The 23,063-nt window shown below is 36.5% G+C and overlaps 1 protein-coding gene across 1 annotated transcript; it reads right to left on the bottom strand.

The window, feature by feature from the left end:
• On the bottom strand, nucleotides 1-21,206 carry LOC101211088 (flowering time control protein FY). The gene is made up of 18 exons (XM_004140243.3): nucleotides 20,838-21,206; nucleotides 14,240-14,331; nucleotides 12,161-12,229; nucleotides 11,870-11,974; nucleotides 11,384-11,479; nucleotides 11,222-11,304; nucleotides 11,020-11,091; nucleotides 9,973-10,070; nucleotides 9,278-9,337; nucleotides 9,130-9,190; nucleotides 8,949-9,036; nucleotides 8,783-8,846; nucleotides 4,817-4,895; nucleotides 4,238-4,327; nucleotides 2,732-2,808; nucleotides 2,034-2,575; nucleotides 935-1,186; nucleotides 1-434 (listed from the first exon to the last, which is right to left on the bottom strand). The coding sequence occupies exons 1-18, from the start codon at nucleotides 21,043-21,045 to the stop codon at nucleotides 363-365; spliced, it is 2,208 nt and encodes a 735-aa protein (XP_004140291.2). The 5' UTR covers nucleotides 21,046-21,206; the 3' UTR covers nucleotides 1-362.
• Between the last annotated feature and the right edge of the window lie 1,857 nt (nucleotides 21,207-23,063).

Raw genomic sequence — 23,063 nt, 5'->3', positions numbered from 1 at the left:
TAAGTCCCAACCAGGTTTCTTCATCTAAATATATAAAATTTTAACCATGAAGCTTTCAAATAAAGTACAAACCAAAAATACACGACAAAATATTGTCGTCAGTTGATTGGTTCTACGATTTTGTCACAAAAACCAATCATTAAGATGTTACATCAACTAAAGTAAAAAGAATAAAAGTGAAATCTAAAATCTAAAGGAGGGAGGGGAAGGGGGAGAAGCTCATGTTTCTCTATGTGTCAACACCAAATACTCTAAGACCTCTAAAACACAACTTCACAGCAACCTCTATGGATGTTTGGAAAGAAATACAGCATAGGAAAAGGAAAGTGCCTTCTCTACAGTGCACAATGATGGTTGATGGATTACTGAGGCGTCTGGGTGTGAGGCGGAGGGCCTGGTGGTTGCGGTGGAGGCATCCCAGGTTGACCGCCAAACTGGGATAAAGAAAGCAAAGCAGTCAAAAAACCTTGTGGCTTAATAAGCAAAGTTCTAAGAACATCAACATAACAAAAGAACATTGATGCATATGAACACCCATTTAAGCATTGAAATATTTGTGCACTATCAAACTTGATCGGGTTCAGCTTCTTGCTAGAAAAGCCAGTAATATCGAAAAGAGAAAACAAAACTCATCCATCCACCATCTCTGTATATTTTAACCTTTCAATTAATCCTATTCTACATGGTTGAAACTTGTATTCACTACTAGCTTTGATAACAATTGTAGAATAGAAATATCCCATTTGAACCCCCATCAGGGCGAAGTAAATCAATACAGCCTAGATTTTGGTTGTAGTGTGGACAAGAATGCAAATGTGATTTAACAGCCTCAAGGTTCAATGTTAAATCATATTTGCAATTCAGTCTCTATAATGGGAAAACTGATAGTCAGAAGATGATGCTAGAGATAACAACAAAACTGTTATAATCTTACCTGGTACGGATTGAACCCTGGCGTCATTGGCATTTGCCCAGCCTGTCCCCGATTGAATCCACCACCCTGTGGGTACATTGGTGCTCCAGAAGCATTTGATGGGCCCTGCATATTTGGTAAATTATTCTGAAAACCTTGGACAGAAGGTGGAGCACCACTGGTAGGCATAGGTCCAGAGTGCATTGGATTCATGCCCATATAATGGTTTTGTGGCATGGGAGGAACCATTTGATTCATAGATCCTTGCATCCCCTATAAGCATATAGTAAAATTCATCAGGCGTTCAAAAGAAAGGGAAGTAGGCATAGGCGAAGAAGGAATTGAAAAAGTGTCATTCCATCCAGAGATTCCATACATCTTCTCAAAGACAATTTCCATGTCTGATTGATTCTGTGGATTCGAGTTTACTTATGGCATGAAGCAACTCTGAGCATCGGTCTAGTTAATTGGCACATTTGGCAAAACAATATATTCTTTTTCAATTAACCAAAGTTCATGCTTGCAAATCAATGTACATATTCTTTTTAATTTTTTAACAAGGGTTATAGTCCTAGTGTATCTTGTAGTGCAATCTCAAAGTTTCTTTAGATCTTATGATTGAAATATAGGAAGAATTGTTTGCAGCAAGTTTGGCATTCTGACTTGCGAGATAATTAAAAAAAATTCTATTTTACACTTTGTACAAAAGTTAGAAATTTTGTAGTAGCTCTACCTCTTTGCCTATGCCTCTTCAATTTATTCTGATTATGGTTTAAGAAAAAACAAACAATTTTTTGAATAAGAAATAATTTCGAAATATCCAAGAGAGAATACAAAATTGAAAATACAAGAGAGGAATACAAGAACTAAGGGGAAAACCCATCTAGAAAGAGACAACAGAAACCATGGGCCAACAAAAAAAGAGAAAAATAGAGATGTATAATGGATTTAAAAACTTTGATTTTAAAATTGAGCGCATGAGAAATTATTTATAATTTTAAGATGACAGTTAAGATATGTCATCAAATAATATAATTAAACTAATCTCATTTGATTTAGAAACTCCCATAATAGGAAAACAAAAAATTAAATAAAAAGAAAAAGTAGAAAATGTTTATACCATTGGACCAGGCATAGGCAGGGGCCCCGAGGCAGGTCCTGATGAAGGCAATGATCCAGGTTGTGAAGGCATATTCAGTGCTGGCATTTGGGGTGGTCGAGGTAAATTTGGGTGCGGGAGCAAAGGAAAATGCGATGGAGGCTGTAACTGAGGCAAATTTTGAGGTTGCATGGGCACTGGAGCCATTTGCTGAGTCTGGTGGTGTTGTGATTGCTGCTGCTGCTGTTGCTGCTGTTGCTGCTGTTGTTGCATGAACTGCTGAGGATTCTGTTGAAAAGAATGCTGCTGATTGGCAGCAAGAAGAGAAGGGTGGGGACCAGGTGGGAGGGGAGGAGCCCCCACTGGCAATGAAATTTGATGTGGCTGCTTATGTTCTCCCATTGCAGCAGTATCAGATAAGGGCATTGCAACTCCAATGCCAGGAATGGTTCCCTCATTCCGAGCCAGCCCAGGTGGAAATGGTCCGGGGGTAGTAGGTCCATCAGGTACCACAAAGTTACCAGTCACACGAGCAGAACCAGCGGGATTTTGCTCACTGTAACCTAATAAAATTACATGCCAAGTCAAAACAGATGGCATTTCCATGTAATCAATTCTCTCATTAACGAAAATTGTGCAAATGCTAGATTACTTATGCACTATACACAGTATGTACTAATCAAAACATTGCACCATCCTGTTTCACGTGCAGAGCTTACCCGTGCTAAACTTATCACGAGCAGTGTCTCCTGGCCTATTTCTACACCAAAATTTGGTTGTGTGATCATTGCTACCACTGCAAAAGGAAAGATCCTTCGTCAGAACCTACCAAACCAATGCTTCCAAAACAACCCATGCTTACAGAAAATAGCAAGCATTAGCATATAAACGATAAAAAATCACAAAACTTTACAAGCAAAAGCACACATATATACCTCACTACTCAAGAGTAGCCAATAAAAAGGCACTAATCGACATACCTCAGAACAGAACAATGTACCAGAAAAACAAACAAAGTTTGGACGCTATGCTGATATATTGAATTTATTGTCTACTTAATGGCTTTAGTAGTCATTCATCATGGTAACAGTCATTTTCCATGTTTGCATTTGAATACTTCGTACTCATTGGCTATTTAACTAAGCCATAAGCAGCCAGTTGTAAGGCTTCAAGTATAATAAGACTCAAAAAACCATGCAATATTTATTCCATGATCCTGGGAGCTCATTATCCTCTGCAAAAAGTCATTGTGGCTTCTGTCCATCCCACATTTGGGAGTTTATTTTGTTATCCAGTGAATCCCTCCTTTCCATCTCTCCTCGTTGTCGAAGACTAAAATTCCCAAGAAGATCAAATTCTTTCTATGTCGTGTCTTTCACAGAAGACTCATACCCTAAATAGAGTTATGAGAAACTTATCCAACTTGATAGACTGACAGTGTTGAATCCCTCTAGAGCTGTAGCTGAAGATTTTGATCATCTCCTCTAGAGTTGTGATTAACTGATTACACTTGCTCAGTTTGGAGTTATTTTTCCGGACATTTGACTTTAGCATGCTCGGCCAAGAGAATGTAATTCTGTGGTGGAGAGCCTTCGTCATCATCCCTTTTGCGATACGTCATATTACATAGCTTATCAACTTTTATAGAAATAGAACATGCAGGCTTACGGCTTACCCAGGCTTCCTTGCCCTTTCCCTTAGTTCGTATTGTAGCTCTCAACACTAAAAAGAATTGAATGTTTACACAAGTTTCTGAGATTTCTATAAATACAGCTTAGCGTGATTTTTTTTTTTTTTTTCCTTTTTGTTTTTAATGAATAACAAACTTTCATTGAGAAAAGAATGACATTAAAATATTAGGAAAAAAATTTCACAAAAAGGAGCTACACTGGAAAGTTGCATTATGGGGTGATAATAAAACTATTCTGTGTGAAAAGTTACTTAACCTTGGAAAAAAGTCCCGCATTTGGGGAAAATTTGATTAAGAAAGCCCACCTTTCAGAGTGAGTACATTGTAGGGTTGTTTGAGAAATTGAAATGAATAACAAACTGCTCGACTTGCAAGATGAGAAAACAATTCTATTCTATACGAAAGAGCTAAGAAAGGGTAGAGACCTCTTTTTCAATATACAGTAATAGGATGCAAAACTTTTAAATCATTCCAGCAAAATTAATACAAGTAGAGAGGCACAGATACAGAGCACAAAATACAAAATTATCCGTACCTGCAAAGAAGATAACCAATGGGATGCCAAGCAAGGTCCCACACGCTATTGTCATGTGCGTTTGTAATTTCAATCTGAGGAGTTTCATGTCTGTGAACAAGAGAATCATCTAATGAAATGAGATTGATGACCTTTCATCAATCATTGTAGTCATGCATTGAATTAAAACACCAATCAAGATTAAATCACAAGAAATGCAACATTATCTGAAGAATTGATCCGACAATGCAACTATCTTTAAGATGCGTGTTCAAAAGAAATAAGGAATCCTATCAAAGACATAGTTGTATCATCAGTAAACATTACATGAGAAAGATGAATTATTATGCTACCCATGTGAAATCTGAAAACCGTCAACAACACTATTATCACCATTCTGTAGTCACAGCTAAGAACATGAACAACCAGGAAAAAGGAATGAGGAAAAGGGCACCCTTCCTTAGAACGCTTTGTCCCATAATAGACTTTTTTCAAATACAGATCCCTTTTCCTTCCAAAGCCAAAACAAAATTATTCCCAACCATAAAATATATAGATTAGATACAAGAAATTGAATATTCAACCAAAACACAAACATACCCAACAAGCCAATGAAAGATAGAGCCATCAAAACTCCCACTAACAAAATACTCTTCATGGAAAGGATGCCAGGCCAATGCTGCAAAAAAAATCACCTTCATATAAGTATTTACCTTACAGATAAAATAAGAAGGAAAAAAACCTTAATATTAGAACAAACCTTAAGAATAAAATAAACGGAAGTATTTCTTTTTATCCTTATATTAGCTAAGTACGGTATATTTAAGCTTAAACTTCAATTTTACCAAATTGGATGCTAAACTTCACATGTGATGAGACTAATAGCCTCCACTTTTTTTCAATTTATCTGTGGCAAAATGTGTAGACATTCTTGAAGGTGCTTTTGTGACGGACTTAAATAATTTCTGGCCAATACTGGACACTGAATTGCGGTTAATTTATTGGTGGGGCCATGAATGGTTTTCTAGCTTAGATCTGAGGATTAAAATTGACCTATAATATGGTTGTTACTCATAATTTATGTTACACCCCTTGTTAACCTACCGTGGTAAAATTTTGCCTAGAACGGGTTTGAGGCAAGGCAACCCTCTCTCCCCTTTTCTCTTTACACTTTTGGAAGATGCTTTAAGCTGACTTATTTCTCCCTTTTAGTATTCTGATAACACAACCATTTTCTGCCACGCAGGAGGAGGGATTTGAAGAATTGAAGGAAGGTGGTCTCTTTTCTAAGTCCAGAGCCTCGTTTGGATGGATTTTGAGATGTGTTGCTTGGCTAGCCTCAGGAGGACGATATTATATTTGCATTTGCATTCCATTGGGAGCCGTGCAACTGAGCATTTCATTTTAGGAATGCTTAGAAACTTTCAGGACAAAAGAGGTTTTAAATCACCGATTGACCCAAAAACCTAACCTAGTAGGTGAAGGTAAATTTAATATTCCATTACTCAATACTCCATCTTACTTGTGGGCTAGAAATATGAAGAATGCACCCCAAGTGAAAATCAACTTTAATTGGAGAGGAAAAAACTATACAGTGGTTTGAACACAAGACCTTCTTGAACCACCTGCTCTAATACCATCTTATATCACCGATTAATCCAAAAGCTTAAACTAGTGAGTGAAGATAAATTTAATACTAAATCACTCAAGAGGAATAGTAAATCAACCACTTTCACAATTCTCAGAAGAAACACAAACCTGAACGTTGGGTTTATACTAAAAGAAACTTGCCTCAAAGTAATTGAGAACAGACAGTTGATCTATCACAGGATATCCAATCTAATTCTCTGTTGAATGCTTATGCAAATCCAAGTAACGTACATTCTCTTTCTCATAATTCTCCCAATACTTCTCATAATTTTCCTAGTTCTCCTTCTCATAATTATTTACATGATGTATTTGAACTTGACATTCCAATTGCTCATAGGAAAGGTACCAGTCAATGTGCCAAAGATCCAATTGCAAACTATCTTTCTTATCACAAATTGTCTGACAGTCCCTTCAAATCCAAAATAGCCAACCTGTTTGTTCCAAGGAATATACAAGAGGCCCTAAATTATTTGAATTGGAAATTGGCAGTAATGGAAGAGATGAATGCACCGAAACAAAATTGCATATGGGATATAGTTGAACTACCTAAAGCCAAGAAAACAGTTGGATGCAAGTGAGTGTTCACTATAAAATGTAAATTGATGGTAGTATTGAAAGGTACAAAGCTAGATTGGTTGATAAGGAGTTTACTCAAACCTACGGAGTTGATTATCAAGAAACATTTGCTCCAGTTGCTAAAATTAATTCAATCAGAATTTTGCTATCTATTGTCGTTAATTTTGATTGGCCTCTTTATCAAGTGGATGTTAAGAATGTCTTTCTCAATGAGGATCTTGAAGAAGAGGTATTTATGGACTTGCCACTTGGATTTGAGGTAGATCTCAGAATTAACAAAGTGTTCAAGTTAGAGAATTCATTATATGGTCTCAAATAGATTCCTACAGCCTAGGTTGAACGTTATGAAAAAACAGTCACAAGCTATGGATTTAGTCAAAGTCAAGCCGATCATACTATGTTCTATAAACATACAAGAAATGGCAAGGTTATGGTTGTGATAATTTGCATTGATAATATCATTATGTAAGACCTCCGATCATTCATCAATAGAAAAGGAAGGGCAAGAAAATAATTACACAGGAGACAGACCTAGGAGAGAGCTGGAAAGAAAAATTATGTCGGTGGGGTCCACAAATGATGAGATTCATAAATAGAATGTTTTTAGGGATTGGTGAGGCTAGGTCTTATTATAGAAAGACTACTCAAAGGTGTTGTGTCTATAGGGAGAAGTTGCCAGCCTTCTCAAAGGTGCTGGGTTATTTTGGTGTGTTTTTCTTGCTGTTTTTACTTGTTATTTCCTTGTGTCTATAGGGAGAAGTTGCCAGCCTTCTCAAAGTAATAGTCGAAACACAACAAGATTACAAGGAACAAGAAGGACCAACCCAAAATATTTAAACCAAGAGAACAAGCTAAGCCAATAGCAAACCAACTCTCGAGAAGCCCTAATTAACAATTCAAGATGAACAAAGAAAAGCAAAACAAACAAAAACTAAATGTAAGATCTTAACACCTCTTCTCAAAAAGAGCCCACTCGAATCTAAAATCCTGCATGCCCAAATCTTCGAAAATAAAGATTTGAAAGGCTTTGGGGGATGGATTTCGAAAAGAAACCTTCCCCTTGGATGGAGCTTCAATTGCAAGTTCTAGTGAGTAAAGAATTAGAAAGATCAGAATCAAAGGAGAATCAAGAAGAGGAAGAAACATTTGATGTCTTTGGCAAAGATTTTCATCACCTGTTTCAAACAGAGGAAAAGCAGTTGATTGGAAAGGCTAAAGAATCATTATCCACTCCTATTGATAAGAAAGAAAATCCTTAGAATTTGATTTCATTAGTTGAAGATTGTGGTATTACTTTTGGTTGAGCACTGGTTTCAATGTCCTGTGGTGATCAAAGGTTAGACTTTTGTTTTTGTTTTGTCCTGGCTTATGGTTCTTTTGTGGAAAACATCAGGTTTTGGTGACACTTTTTTGGATTGGCGCTTCAATGATATTGATGGTTTTGAATCTGGCCTTGATCTTAATCCATGTAATCAGTAGAGCTGCCTCTATTCTCAATTTTCATCAAAACTAAAAAGCTCTAGTGTTCATTCTTCGGTGATCTTCCTTTAATTCAGGACAGCTTGGCTCAATTTATGGGAAGGCTTCATCATTGGCAGTTTGCAAACCAATCCTAACGTGAGTTTATTTACAAGTCCCTTCCGCTTCAAAGCTCCATGTCACCCAAGTTTCAACTTTTGTTTGTTGTTAGAAGTCAAGTTTGGAAATGTTTGTTCGTTGGGTATTGTTATTTAGAACCCTTTAATGGAGCTTGGAGTTGGAACAGAATAGGATTTTTGATGATAAGACTACCTCGTTTGATCCTTTCTGGGGTTTTGTACAGCTAAATGCTTTAAATTGGTGCCCATAGCTATAGCTGATCCTTTAATAATTTCCCTCTCCCTCTTTGTTAGTCCTTGATTGGAGGGCTCTTCGTGTGTAGTTCTTTTTGTTAGGCGGAGGAGCTATCTTCCCCCAGCCCTCAGGTTTTTTTGTTTTAGCCTTTTTCCCCTCTTCCTAATATGTACCGCAGGTTCTTAAAATAAAGTAATATGAAAAAAAAAATGTGAGTTCCAAAACTCATGAACAACCCTCGCCTTAGATGTTCTACTTGATGAGCCGCAAATGATAAGGAAAACCTTTAATACGCCCCAAACACAAAGTGGACACAACATTTTCGTTATAACTGCATGTTGATCAATTAATTAAATGAACAAAAGTACATAAATGAAGGGCCGGGGAAGCCAAGTGAAACAAAAGAAAGAAAATGTCCTACTTAAAAACGAAGTAAACCGTAGATGGTCAATTTAAAAACTGTCCCCATCAAATAGAACAAACATTCTACAAAATGTTATCAATTACCAGTCACATCCTTTCTATGCCCACGAAAGGACTCAAGTTCTTTCATGGCCCTGATGTCATAAAGCTGCAAAAGAAAAACTAATTAAGACTACATAAACGAAAGAGAGTCAGGAAGTCATGATATCAATAAATTAGATCAATATCTCCAGTTGGAGAAGTTAATTACCTTGATGATTTGATCCTTTGAAGCAGTCAGCACCCAATTACCATTTTGATTCCATTTGACACATAATACTGTATTTTTATGACCATGACTGAAAACACAATCATCGTTTCTCACAAATTAGTCCAGCATTAATATTTATTTTTTAAAATAGAGTAAAATTTTAATCAATTATTTTGCTCACAATGAACAAAGCTCTTTCCCGGTTTTTGCATCCCAAAGCTTTACGAGGTTGTCTTTTCCACCTGATAAATTTTCAACCAGAACAATAAATATTTTCAAGATCACTCACGGAAAGATATGGAAAAAGTTTCCTAAAACAAGGCAGAAACCTGAAACTAGTAGAGACTTTGTGGGGTGCCAATCAACACTTTTCACATCCCACCCATGGCCTGCCTGAGTTCAAAACAGAGAATCTGGGTTACTTCAAAGATTCTCAACAAACAAATACAAAATACATGCATCTTGAAGACAAACAACTAAAAGCGAACAAAGATCTAACTTGATGAGCATGCAGCGTTATCGAATCACATCTGCAAACGACTTTACATTAACCCAGTAAAGAAGAATATTTGGATGCATTTGATTTGTGTTTTCTTATGGATATCATGCAATAAAGGTAAGGGAACCTCTTTTGATAGCTTTTCTGAAAACATTATCTATATAGCTATGATATGGTGCAAATGCAAGTCTTTCTATAGTTCACACAATCTATCTTCTCTTTTGACCAACTGGAGAAATCTTCTGTAACACCTTTGGATTGGGCTTTGGCCTCTTTTTGCAAATTTCATACATCAATGTAATTGTTTCTTATCAAAAGAAAAGAAAAAGAAAAAGAGAACTTTCCGTTGACCTAGCAACAGAAAGAAAATTTAAAAAGTAGATCTTGAGATAAACAATCAAAAAATGTCTAAATACACCTAGCCAATCATTGCTACAAAACATGATCTGCTAGATACAGAAGTAGACATTATGATGTTAACCATCAAAAAATCTACTGATTTAAAAAAAATGCAAAGCACATTACCAGACAAAGAACGCTCTTCTTGGCATCGAGCAAAGTCCCAAACTTTGACAGTGGTATCATCAGAGCAGGAACAAAATTTCAAATCCGTCCTACAGAAGCTGTTCAAAACAAGCTCATTGTAATCAACCAATGGAATAGAAGAATGTATGCCTCTTTAAATTTACATTTGTACCAAATATCTATTCTACGCGGAGAGAGTGAAATGATAAGAGCTCTAGATCATAAGGGAAGATAAGGTTTCCTAATGGGAGCCTTCCATTTGTTAAAAAAACATGGAAAGACCATAATTACAAAATAATTTGGTATAATTCGTACACCACCAAGAGACTGTATGACGAATAACCTGTTAGACCACCCATCATACACCAATACAGTAGGAGAAAGAATAGGAAAGAGAAGCAGGAGAGGGAGTTAGTTATGTAACCAACTGTAGGTGGGCACCACAAATGAGTGGAGCGACGCATGATACAAGAGGGACCACTGGGCGTGGGGAGTGAATATAAATAAGGGAGAGAAAGAGAGAACAGGCAGCTTTTAGTTTTAGTTTTTGGTGGTAAAGTATCCTACTGTTTTATTCTTGAAAGAGAGGATAGCAGGAGAGGGAAAGGAGTCCATCGAATTGGCTCATAACCAATTCGGTAAGAGTGTTCTGTATTATTTTCTGCAAATTTCATCTTAGTAATATCGAATATCCTTCATCTTTTATCTATCGATAAGTGGGAATATCTGGAATTCCATCATAACCATCCAAAAAGAATTAAAGAAAGCGCTTTTATCGTAAATATTCTGATATTTCTTTCATTCGATAAGGCCAAAGTAAGAAGCAGGTGGCACATTTCCATAAAATTCTGCCCCTACCACCAGAGCCTTGACAATCTAAGCCTTCTACCACCATAGTACAAGACTGTTTATTTGTCTGTAAGTTGCCATTTTCACCCTATAACATGTCCTGTTTTTGTCAGTATACATTGTTATTCAAGAAAATTTATCCATCGAAAGAGTATTATGCGAGAAGAAGATATTTAAGAAAAGGCTATTAGTTACTACCTCAAGTCCCGAACTGATTCTTTATGAGCTGATTTATTTGCCTTCACATTATTCATGTTATTTTGCCAATACCTACAAGAAAAATGTCAAATATGAAAATGACCATTTGCTCAACAAATTCATTCTACACCAAACATTATAAATGGTCGTGAAATTGTGAAAAAGTCCACATAAAACATCCAACTTATCGAGAAAGAATTACTTTATTGATCCCCCATCATCACCAGAGACCATCCAGTTGTCGTTATGGCTCCATACCATAGACCGAATTGCTTGATCATGAGCCTGCCAATGAAGATGTTCCAGCAGTCATTTATCATTCACTTTTATGCAATTTCATTAATTAATTATGGGATCCATATACCTGAAGAATCATTTCAAAATTGAACGACTGTCCATTCCAAAGGGTAAATTCACCACTTTGTGAGCCTGTAATCAGACGTCTCCCTGTAGGAGTCCACTTTGGAAGAAGAGAAAACACGAAATATTAAACGCTAATGAGATGGAGGAAAGTCCCGGATGCCAGAAAACATTCTCTTTCTCATGAAATGGTGAGGATATTATGACGAACCTTTGATGTAATGTAACTTCTACTCTATTCAATTTCCAGATCTATGATTTTGTAAAGCAAAGCCCATAATGTAAGTTGCAGATTAACATAGGACTTGAAATTTCATGCTAACTAACTAACATGGATAATAAATGGAATGGTAAAAAATCACCTATCTATAACCTCCTACACATGAATAGGTGTAACAAGGTTAAGTCTCTTGCCTTCTCCCCTCACAAGTTTTATCGAGGAAATGAAATTATATTCTTTCTTAACCCAACTAAGAAAAGTTCAACTTACCAGCACCCTATTAATTGAGCAACGATTTTTGTTGATTGATGTATGGACAAACTTTGCGGCAAAGCTTGTAGATGGATTATCTGAATAGGCAGCTGGAGGCAGCATCTGCATCAAGAATTCAGGTAAGATAAAGGCTATTAAAAGGAAAGTTACTTCTCTCAGAAAATAAACGTGTAGAAAAACAATTACACTAGTGCCTAGTACAAGTTTACGGAACAAGTGAGCAAAAATGATATCAACAATGATTTAGTTCAGAATTTCTTTTTTCAATAAACTAAGAATATCACTGACATCAATAGCTGCAGCTGGAGTTGATTGCAACACAGTCCTATCCTTCGAATCTCGTTGCCACATACGAAGCTGCAGATCAATTAACAGATCATAAAGTGCATAACCAAAATAGAAATCAGGAATTTTCTTTTTCTTTTTCTTTTCTTTTTTTTTTTTTTTTTTTTTTGATAAAAAATTACATTAAGAAAAAAATTTTAAAATTAAAACAAAAGCACAGTAACCATCCCACAAAATCACATTGGGAGAAGTGAAGCACAAAAAGAAATTTTATTTCCTAAGAAGTATACTGATCATATTATCATACTATAATAATTAAACTTATACGACATTACGTTCTCACAAAAGCCAACTGTATAAGTCTAATGCTTTTTTTTTTTTCAATTTAACTGCAGAAAAGATTATATTGTGAATCAAACAGTTGGTGATATATAATTAAATTTACCTTACTCACAAGCTTAAGCTTTTGAGTCAATTGGTGATTTAAGATGGTATCAGAGCAGGAGGTCCCATGCTCAAGCCCCCATATTGTTGTTTCCTCCTCATTTATTATTGAATTTCACTTGTTGGGTTTTCGAGGGGGAGTGTGTTGGTGATACATAATTAAATTTACTCTTACCCACTAGTTGGGTCAATTGGTGATCTAAGACAAACAATTGTAAAAGTAGTTGGTGTGATTGTTTCATTTTCTTTGATAATCATGGTCCTTCCCAGCACAATCTCAGAGTCCTAAGGGCCTTTCATAATATGTAAGCAGATCTTTGACCAAGTGTTACCAATGAGCATTGAAGAATGAGAACTATAGAAAAGAAGATCGGGTAGGTATCATCTTTAAGATCAGCTTTGAGAAAGCCTTCAATCATATGAGGATTTACTTTTTCAGATAACATTCTGTGCTACGATTCTTGCTTGCAGAGGCCTTAAGTGGGGTGACTCTCTCACCGCTTTCTCTTCAATTTAGTGGTTTATATTCTTAGCAGATCAGTCCCTACTAGTGTGGAAAAGGGTTGTGTGGAGGGGTTCCTAGTGGGAAGAAGAGATTTCACCTTTTGCACCTTCAATTGGTGGACAGTCCTTTTCTTTTGTTTTAAGGAGGTTACATCCTTTGTTAATAGCTTACTTCCTTCTATTTTTTTAATTACTAGCTGCTTCAGTTTAATCTTAATTTGATAGCTATTTATAAATTATTTTTGATTGATTGTGGATTACTTTAGATCAGTGGGGACCATCGAGTGATTGATTCTCTGCAAAGCATTCTCTCCACAAGCTTTCTCAAGCTCCAAGTTCTTCACACCCCAAAATGATCCCAGCAAAACCCTTCATAAACCCTCACTCGATGGTCTCCACTGATCTAAGTCCTTTTCTCAGCTACTTCCCCCATTTTTTACCCTTCTCTCATATGTATGAATGATAGGAGGTCTTACATTATAACCGATCAAATATATCTGGTGGAAGTTTTTTCAAACCATCGAAAGGAGCAGCTTGATTACTTCATAACTCGAGTATGAATTTTTTTTTTTATGAAGAGTGTAAATCACATTTTGTTAGTTAACAAATAGTTTAAAGAGCACAATTTCGAGTATTACCATCAAAACAAGAAGTTGTTGGGCAAGTGTTTGTGGTGCTACTTACAAAAGCCTAAGACGTAGTGGCATAGAGTCATTGTGAGCAAATACAGCACCCACTTCTTTTAACGAGTCTCTGAAAGTAGGGTTTATTGGGTTTATGAATTTACTTTTGCTCCTATTTGTATTTTTTCCTCTATGAGTATTTTGGTCTCTATTTATTCACCAATGTAATAGGCTATTATGTATTCAACATATTATATAAGATTATCACTGTATCAAAGCTCTAAGGTTTTATACTATTAAACCGTAGCCGTACTTGTTCGACCTCTGTCTCCATCGATTTGACTAGCCATCGACAGAGATAGAACCACATGTAAACCACTCCAATTTGCCAAGATGCATTGACAATCTTTTCAATAAAAACCTCAGCTGCTAAAGGCAAGAAATTGAATAAAACAGTGAACAAGAGCCATGTCAGAAGACAAGATTTGTAAAGTCCATACACAAGCAGTACCTGCATGTATCGCACTACTGTACTGGTATAATCTACTGCCCTCCTTTGAGTCAGCTTTCTCATTCTTTTGGCAGCAAAACTATCACTATGGGCTGCAATAAATACATCTTTGACTTGTTAGAAAGTGTCAAAGAAATTTCCAAGAAAAAATAATAAAAGGCAATGGTCCCACCCCAAGCATATTCTAGAGTGCGGCTATCTTAAGGCCCAGTGAGACATGCACCTCACACCAGTAGGCCTTTCATAAAGAAACTAAGAAATATTCTTAAGAAAATGCTCATTTCTCTCTTCAATCTCTTGCAAAACTCTAATTTCAGAAATTTATCATTATCTTATTAGTTATTATTCATGGTGATATATTTTGCATAAAAATTTTATTTATGTTCTCAATCATGTCCTCACAGCAAAAGGCCCTTTTTGTTTTTTGTTTTGCACTTAAGCCCTTCAAGAACAGATGTGCTTCAATTCACCTCACACAGTGACACTTTAAAGGACAACATGTATAACACATTAAAGTAATGCTTCAAAAACACTAGATTTGTAATCAGGAGAAATGTTACATCCATCACTTGAAGGTCTTAAATTGCCATGAAATCAAAAGAGAAGCTATACTGGAGAAGACAAGTTGGTGAGAGAGAATGTCAACAAAATAACATCCAAAATTCATTCATGAGAGGGAATGGCTTTAAATACTAGCCTAGGGCCAAGAGGGTGAGAAGAGCCCTCTAAAGCACTAATAAACAAGAGTTCCAATTGTTAAAAAATCATCAAAAGGCTATAATTACAGAGAAGAAATGTTGTCATTTGTGCACCACCAAGAGATTGTATGTTGAACAAAAGCCCAAAAAGAATCAAAGAAGCATATAATCTTCAAAAATTCAACAATTCCTTTCTTTCCGAATGCACCACAAGAGAGACCAGGTAGCATATCTTCATAGAACTTTCCCTTTACCACGGAAGGAAAAACTCTCAAACCCATCAAGCATTCAATCATACAAACATTCCCAAAGTATTTGTCTCCTTGCTATAAAAGCTCCTTGCGCCTCAGTGATAGTTGAAGGGTGCATTTCCCTAAACGATTTGCAAGGACCGTGGCTAAAACCTTATAAACATTAGTGATGTGATGAGACTAGTAAGCCCGAAACCCCTTCCATTTTTTTTTATAAGAACATCTTTCATTGAGAAAAAATGAAAGAGTACACGGGCACAAAAGAAGAGGGAACTCCCTCTACAAGAAGGGATTCCAATCAAGAGAGATAATTCGTGTGCATATATATATATATATATTGAAAAGGAAAAGCACTTTTCATTGAATTAATGAAAACTGAAAAGAGACGAAGTCATAAGGTACAAAGAACATGTCTAGCGTCAGGAGGTGCACCTAGACATCTCAACTAGGTTGACACACTCTTAGCACCCATATCATGCCCAAAATTGAGAAATGAACAAAATAACACAACCAAAATAACCAATATCCGAATTTCAACAACTATTACAAGAGAAGCAAGATCAAGACTAGAAGCAATCAAGCAAGCCAAAAATACAATGTACACGGCAAGAAGAAAACATAAGCCACCAAACGAGAACTGCTTTTAAAAAAAGGAGAGATGAAAGCCCGCCAATTCAGATTTAGTTTGTGGGTTGAGTAATCTTCAAAGGTTCTTGAACGTGTGCACCAAGAAGAGGCGATTAATCAAGCAAACTCAAAACAATCTAACAAAGGGAAGCTTTATCATGGAAAACTTGTTGGTTCTTTCAAACCATAATTCAACTAGCAAGGTTTTAGCCGCATTGCTCCAAAGCAATTAGGCCTCTTCTTAGGGGATGGCCCAACCAAAAGCTGCAGGACATTGCTCCAAAATTAACAGCCAAAAACCTAACAAAGATTAGGGGTGTTCAAAAAAACCGGTAACACGACCAACCCGGATTACCCAACCCAAACCGTAAGGGTTGGGTTGGATTAAATTTTGTGTTGGATTGGGTTGGGTTAAAAAATTTTAAAAATAAAAATTTGAGCCGGGTTACCGGGTTGGGTAGTTAAGGGGTCGGGTTGACCCAACCCAACCCGGTTATAATATATATATATAACCATAATATATTTGGCCTTCATGCTTTAGCCGGCCCATTATCCTTCTTCCCTACTTCATGCTTCAATCGACCCATTTCCCTTACCTTCATGTTTTGCTGGCCCATTTCTCTTCCCTTCATGCTTCACATGACCCATTTCCCTAATACATTAGTTTTTCATCCCACTCCACTGGCACTCCCACTAAGCAAATATGGAGAGATTAGAGAGAGAAAAGAAAAAGACCAACCCGCCAACCCAACCCGGCCCAACCCGAATTTTTTGGGTTGGGTTGTGTTGGGTTGCCTTTGCACATTGAACCGGTAGGGTTCATTTTTTGCCAACCTCGACAATTTGGGTTGGTCCATATTTTTCCCTCAACCCGGCCCAACCCGACTTATGTACACCCCTAACAAAGATTAAAAAGTAGAAGCAAACGAGACCAACATTTTTTAACATAAACACATTCAAAAAGCAAATGTTGTAAGTATACCTGGTTACCCAAAACACAGTGGACAAATGTGAGGTGAAAGGCAGTTAGAGGGAAGCTTCCTTTGCATGACGGTAGCACAATTTAAGTTTCCAAACAGCATAATCCATATAGTGATAGGCACTCTCCATGCACTTTTAGATTTCCAAAGACCCTTCTCCAATAGATTGTATATGGGGACGTGAAGGACAAATGATTAACAAGAGATTTAATAGAGAAGACTCCACTTACTTCCAATGACCAAATTCTTTTATCCGGAATACAATAAGTTTTTTGATCCACAAAGAGACATGGAAACGAACAAGGGACCAAATCTGATATTGTAGGAATAGGGTATTATGGTCAAATCCTTAATCTATTAGGATTGGGATTAGTTTCTTTTATTAATTAGGATTAGGATATTAGGATTACTTTCTTATGTTCATTAGGATTAGAATTAGTTTCTTTGGTTTATTAAAATTAGAAATAATTTTTTTTATTAATCAGGATTAGAATTAGTTTCTTTTATTAATTAGAATTAGGATCAGTTTGCTTTTCAATTATAAATAGATTACTTGTCTACTTGAATTCACAACTTTTGAACATTAATAAAATTTTCATATTTGGTATACATATATACATATTTTAGTATCAGAGCAGCCATCCGGGTCAACATTGTTTGTCATCGGTGAAAGACCGAGAAACTCTTTGTGACACCTATTACAAGAGGGAGTTTTGTGAGTTGTGCTCGTTGCCGAACAACACACATCTAGCAAGGGGAAACCCATAAAATTCCAAAAAGAAAAAAAAGGATGTGTCAAGATTTTGCAAGAATGGAATTTTATAGAACTACAATTTGGGACAAAAATTATAATAGAGAACAACCAAGAAAGACTAAAACATGCAAGAAAATTCAAGAATCAGTCCTACAACAACTATGATGAAGAAGATTATTCAAGAACACCCAATTTGTACATCAATCGTGAAGTTTTTGAAGAATGAGAAGGAAGTCAAGAAAATCCAACATTTGTTGGGAGAGATAGTTCAAAACGTGGGGCAATTTTCAGAACATTTACAAGAACTTAAAAAAATGTAATTCAAGAAATTTGTTGCAAAGATGTGAGTGATAAACAAAAAAATCGGGAAACCCACACAAAAATTCAAAAACGGAAGATGTCTCTAAAATTCTACGAGTCGAAACAAAAGTCACCAAAGAAAAATAAAATCAGTGCGAGATTGCACATCTTGAACCGGATGAGGAAGAAAAAATAAACAAAATGAAGAAATCATCTGTGTGAATGAAGACTGAAACTATTTTCAAAGTGGAGCTTGAGTAACCCAAATCGGAAGGAAAATTGACACCAAGAATTGACGAACTTATGTTGTCTGCAATTAATTTGAACAAATTTCACTACAACATAAACTCAATTTCAAAAAATAGATATGTTGAAATCAAAGCCGTTGGAGAGGTAGAAGAAGAAAATACCCATGGGCAAATTCATTTGGAGAAACTTGAAAACCTAATTACAGTCGACTACAAAACAACGGGGGAGATGACATGTCTTGAATAAAAAACTTTTGGGTATTTCGTCAACAAGGCAGAGGTGACCAAACCAAAAAATCCAACCAAGAAGATGAAAGACACATCGCTTGTGGGAAAGAAAGAAGAAAATCATGTGGTTGATGAAGAAGATCCTCAAAAGCATTTTGGCAACCCATTTGCAAGAGTACACAATGGAGAAGAAGACGACTACGCTTTTTGGCAACCCATTTGGTGTTGCACAATTATTACCCTTTTTTCAGATCCTACTTGTAAGACCCATGACCCATGTATTTCGTTTCTGCCAAAAACACAAACACAAATCCAGTTTGAATTAGGATTTGATTCCCTTTTATTGAAGTCCATTGGCCCCATACACAAATTTAATGAAGTGCAAAAACCAGTCCCCAATTGGATTTTCTTCTCTTACAAAATGGGTTTTTCCTAATTTTCTTAAGATTATGCATATTCATTTTACAATAAAGGATTTTAACAAATTAGTTCTTGGATTCATTGACTTGATCATGAAGATAGATGTTTTTTATGTTGAATGTTCCAAGATGTTTCCAGTCAAGTAGCTTACTTTTTTTTTGTACCTTCATTTTCGTTTTAAAACTCGAGGATGAGTTTTTTTTCTTTTAGGGATAGAATGATGTAGTAGGAATAGGGTATTATGGTCAAGTCCTTCGTCTATTAGGATTAGGATTAGTTTTTTTTATTAATTAGGATAACGATATTAGCATTAGTTTCAATTATTAATTAGGATTACGATTAGTTTCTTTGGTGTATTAGGAGTGGTTTCTTTTATTAATTAGGATTAGAATTAGTTTCTTTTATTAGTTAGGATTAGGACTAGTTTGCCTTTCTATTATAAATAGAGTACTTGTCTTCTTGTATTCACAACTTTTAAACATTAATAAAATTCTCATATTTGGTATACATCAAAATCTCCCAAGGGTCTCTCTCCACTTACCTAAATACCCTGTTGTTCCACCTTCCCCACATGACCTGAGTTGCACACACTCACGCCATCCACAAAAGAGGCCCATTCAACCCAAAAGGCGAATCGAGGAGGAATAGGTCTAACATCCACATCCTCGACCCTATTGGAATTCTCCTTCTTAAGAATGAGGCAAACAAGGGTTTTCGCTAAAGAACACTTCAAGATACCTCTCTCCAAAAATTCTTTAAAAACACTTTCCACCTCAAGGACTTACACTTGTCACTCCCAAAAACTGCTTTTCTAATTTCCTTCAACTTAAAGGGGAAAAATGACTTTTTCTCTTCCCATGTATGTCTAAAGCCTTCCTATCCTCCTAAAAATTCAAGAAATTATTGAAACCTTTTCCAAATCACTTCTCCAGAGAGAAAACATCGTCCCTTAAGTTATTGGCGAGAGGTGTCATCCTTGAGTCTCTTAAGTGCTTTGATGGCCTCTTCAAGGAAGATGGATTTAATCTGGATGATTTAGAAGAAAGATGTGTTATTTTGTAAGTTCCATCTTTAGCATCTAAAAAGGGAGGTACTTAGTCCACTAATCTCCATCCTCCCCCTCACATTCCATCTAAAACTATTATCTCCTTTCCAGACTCAAAGGTAAAGTTCATCAAATAAGTACCTCTTGCCTCCTCTACAAAAGTTTCCCAGACACAAGAAGTATAAGATGATGATTCCATTGTTAGTGTAAGTAGCAATGAAGATGGTAGTTTGGCTCTCAATTCAGTGCCTGAAGAAGTCCTTTCTGAAGGTGATATAATTCAAGACCTGGTAGTACTTTCCCAAAACTCGGCAAAGAAAAACTCTAGTCAAAAGACTTGCTTGATGCATTAACAGCTATCCCCTACTCAAAACCTTCCTAAATTCTCCTCCTTAATTGATAAATATGGTTTGATCCTTGGGTAATCTTTTCACCAAATTCACCCAATCTCCATCAACATCTACATATGCAAACAACTAGTTCTTCAGCCTAAATTGTTGAAGAGCTAGGGAAGACAAATACCTGGACACCAGCGAGACCCCTCTCTTCTCACTTTAAGAAAAAAAATACAGCTCCATGGAAATTATACTGTAGAACTTAATGGGGAATTTAAAGACTACAAAGAAGCGAATAATTGAGAGGGCATGTGGATCAAGGTCAACCCACCTCGATAAAAGAAATCATGTTTCAAATAAGAGATAAACCCAGAAACCAACAAGAACTATCAGCATGTGCTAAATTGAGCATGGACGAATCATTTCATTGCGCTCAGACTTTCTCAAAGGTTTTTGCTGCAATAAACCTCTTATCTAAATAATTCAAGATTGGAAACACTTGCTCCCTTCTGGGAAAATGACTGACGATACAAAGAAAGGAACTACCAACAATTTTACACTCTCGGTGCAAAATACACATCCCAATGCCCCATTGACAAAGTTAACAACACCCCCAGAAATCCCAGCAACCAACCCAAAGTCCAAAACGACTTGGGTTGCAGAAAAAACTCGCGATGTCAGAAACTAGATAACAGAAAAGAGAGTTTTTCACCTTCGTAAGGAGGAGGAGCAGGGCCAGAGGGATGGCGAGGATGATGGTGCTGTTGAAAATCGGGAGCAAGTGTAGTTGAAGAAGCAGATGGCTGCCTCATCATGGGTGGCCCTGGCGGGGGAGGGCCTCTTGAGAAATCCCCGCCAAGAGGATGCTGATTCGGCGGCTGCTGATGCTGCTGCTGAAACTGTTGGGGGTCGCCGTACATGGTGTATATGCTGAGACCAATGTGATAGAAGCTAAGTGAAAAGAAAATGGAAGGTGTAGAGTGAGAAGCAATGTAGAGAAGATGGTTGATGCTTAAGAGTTAAAACCCTTAAACCCTAAACATTTTGTCTCTCGGTTGCTTCATCTGATGACCGATTTCAGCTGTTGGTGCCTCGAGGTTTTGAGCTTTCGGAGTCCAAACGGCTGGGCCAGTGGCAAGATCGAAGGAAGGGCTGAAAAGCAAATAAGCAAATTTTATGGCTTACTTTGAAAAAGAAAATTAAAAGGTTTTTTAAATTGGTAAAAATAGTGGCGAAAGCATTTTTTTTTAAATAAAGATACTAATTGGCAAATATTCAAATTACAAATGCACGCTAAATTTAATCAAAATTAACTTAGCTATTCGTATCAAACATCATCCAACATTCTTAACCTAGTTGGATAGGTAGTAGCTACAATTCCAACCAAAGTCTAAATGAATTCTTAAATCAAATGGATAATTTAATTGAAGACAACTCTCTTACATAAAATAAAACTTCAATAGAAATCCACCAAACAATTCTTAATATTCACCTAATACACTGGTGGCAAATTCTTACAACAATCTGGTGAGACATTTTCGACTATTGATAAATAGTGACCCTAGAACACATGGTCAACGATTTTGTTCCTAGATAAAGTTACAATGAAAAAAAATATGAGGATAGAGAGAATGAGAAGGGAGAATGAATGAGTGAGTGAGAAGAGAGGAAGATCATGACACTTATTGGTGTTATTTTTCACGATAATAATGACAATGTTGACAATAGTTCCCTCCTCCTCCCCGCCACCAACTTCCTCCTTCTTTCCCTCGCCACCAAATCTCTTCTCTTCCAAAAATCCAAACGTTGCCTCTCTAAACTTCCACACATCCTCCATCAACTATTTCACCCAAAACCTCTTCCAGGCAACAACCTTTGTGTCGCCTATCATCCTTTCGTCACCATCCACATCACCCATCAAATCTACCTCTCCCTGACGACTTGATGACCTGACCTCAACAAGCCTCTATCTAACTTAAAGGTCATTGTGAATGAAGTGATAACCCTCCCTCTAGAGGGTAAGATACCAATGCTTCCTCCTCTTCCCCCACACTGTTATATAAACTTTTGAAGAGGAGGAAACACATTTGGAGGCGATTAGCATAACCAAGTCGTCGCCAAGAGTTGAGTCCCGAGCCTGTATTGATGACCCACTTGCCAAGGAAAAAGAACTTGTCCTTGGTGCAACAGGCTAGACAAGCTCCTCTACACACGAAACGAACACCCTCCAAAGTCCACAGCGTAGAGTGATAAGAAAGACATCTTCGAGTTTTTAGAGAAATGCACAAGGAATTTGTTGAAACTAAACGTTCCCAAATTAAATCTGAAGAGACAGTCTTCCAGATGCAAGGAAGATTGAACATAACGGAATGTGAGTTTGGGTCCTTTTCGACACACAAGACTCAAATGTCTTTAACCCTTTAAGCCATCACTTCATTGGTCATCTCGCAATCTGAAATGATGTGGCAAATGTTCGTACAACATCATTGGCAGTTCCTAACTATGATGGAATACATCCATGCAATCTTTGTACAATATGTGCCAACTTCGATCATTCCACCATAATTAGAGGCACCTCTCCAACTGCTACAACAAGAATTTTTTTGTGCTCTTGAACCTCGCCAAGAAAATTAATTTATTAGGGTGACCTCGGCCCCTTTATATTCTTTTTTTCCTTTCTTATATTTATTTTAGAAATTATATACGTGTAATCAGTAATTTTATCTATGAAGTACAAATTATAATTAAGTTTATAGTACACGTACTTTATTATTTTTTAAAATGGCAAAAAATAAAGCTTAGCCCACATAAATAAAAGCAAGGATTTGATTATTTTTGCTATATTTGCAAAATCACAAACCCTAAAAGACATTTTTACAAAATAGCTCAACTAATTTGCCACCCAATACAATTTTCCTTTTCTTTTTTCATTGCGTTT

This window comes from Cucumis sativus, chromosome 5, assembly GCF_000004075.3.
Source record: "Cucumis sativus cultivar 9930 chromosome 5, Cucumber_9930_V3, whole genome shotgun sequence".
In the NCBI taxonomy this organism is placed as follows: Eukaryota; Viridiplantae; Streptophyta; class Magnoliopsida; order Cucurbitales; family Cucurbitaceae; genus Cucumis; species Cucumis sativus.
This window is presented reverse-complemented; position numbering and strand designations above follow the sequence as displayed.

What these genes read in the sequence shown, in the direction of transcription:
- LOC101211088 (XM_004140243.3), bottom strand. Translation starts at nt 21,045, where the DNA reads ATGTACGGCGACCCCCAACAGTTTCAGCAGCAGCATCAGCAGCCGCCG. An exon ending in AGAAGAGCGTTCTTTGTCTG is followed by an intron (nt 9,338 to 9,972) that starts GTAATGTGCTTT and finishes GAACTCAGGCAG; the next exon opens with GCCATGGGTGGGATGTGAAA. An exon ending in TCGTGATAAGTTTAGCACGG is followed by an intron (nt 2,576 to 2,731) that starts GTAAGCTCTGCA and finishes TAATTTTATTAG; the next exon opens with GTTACAGTGAGCAAAATCCC.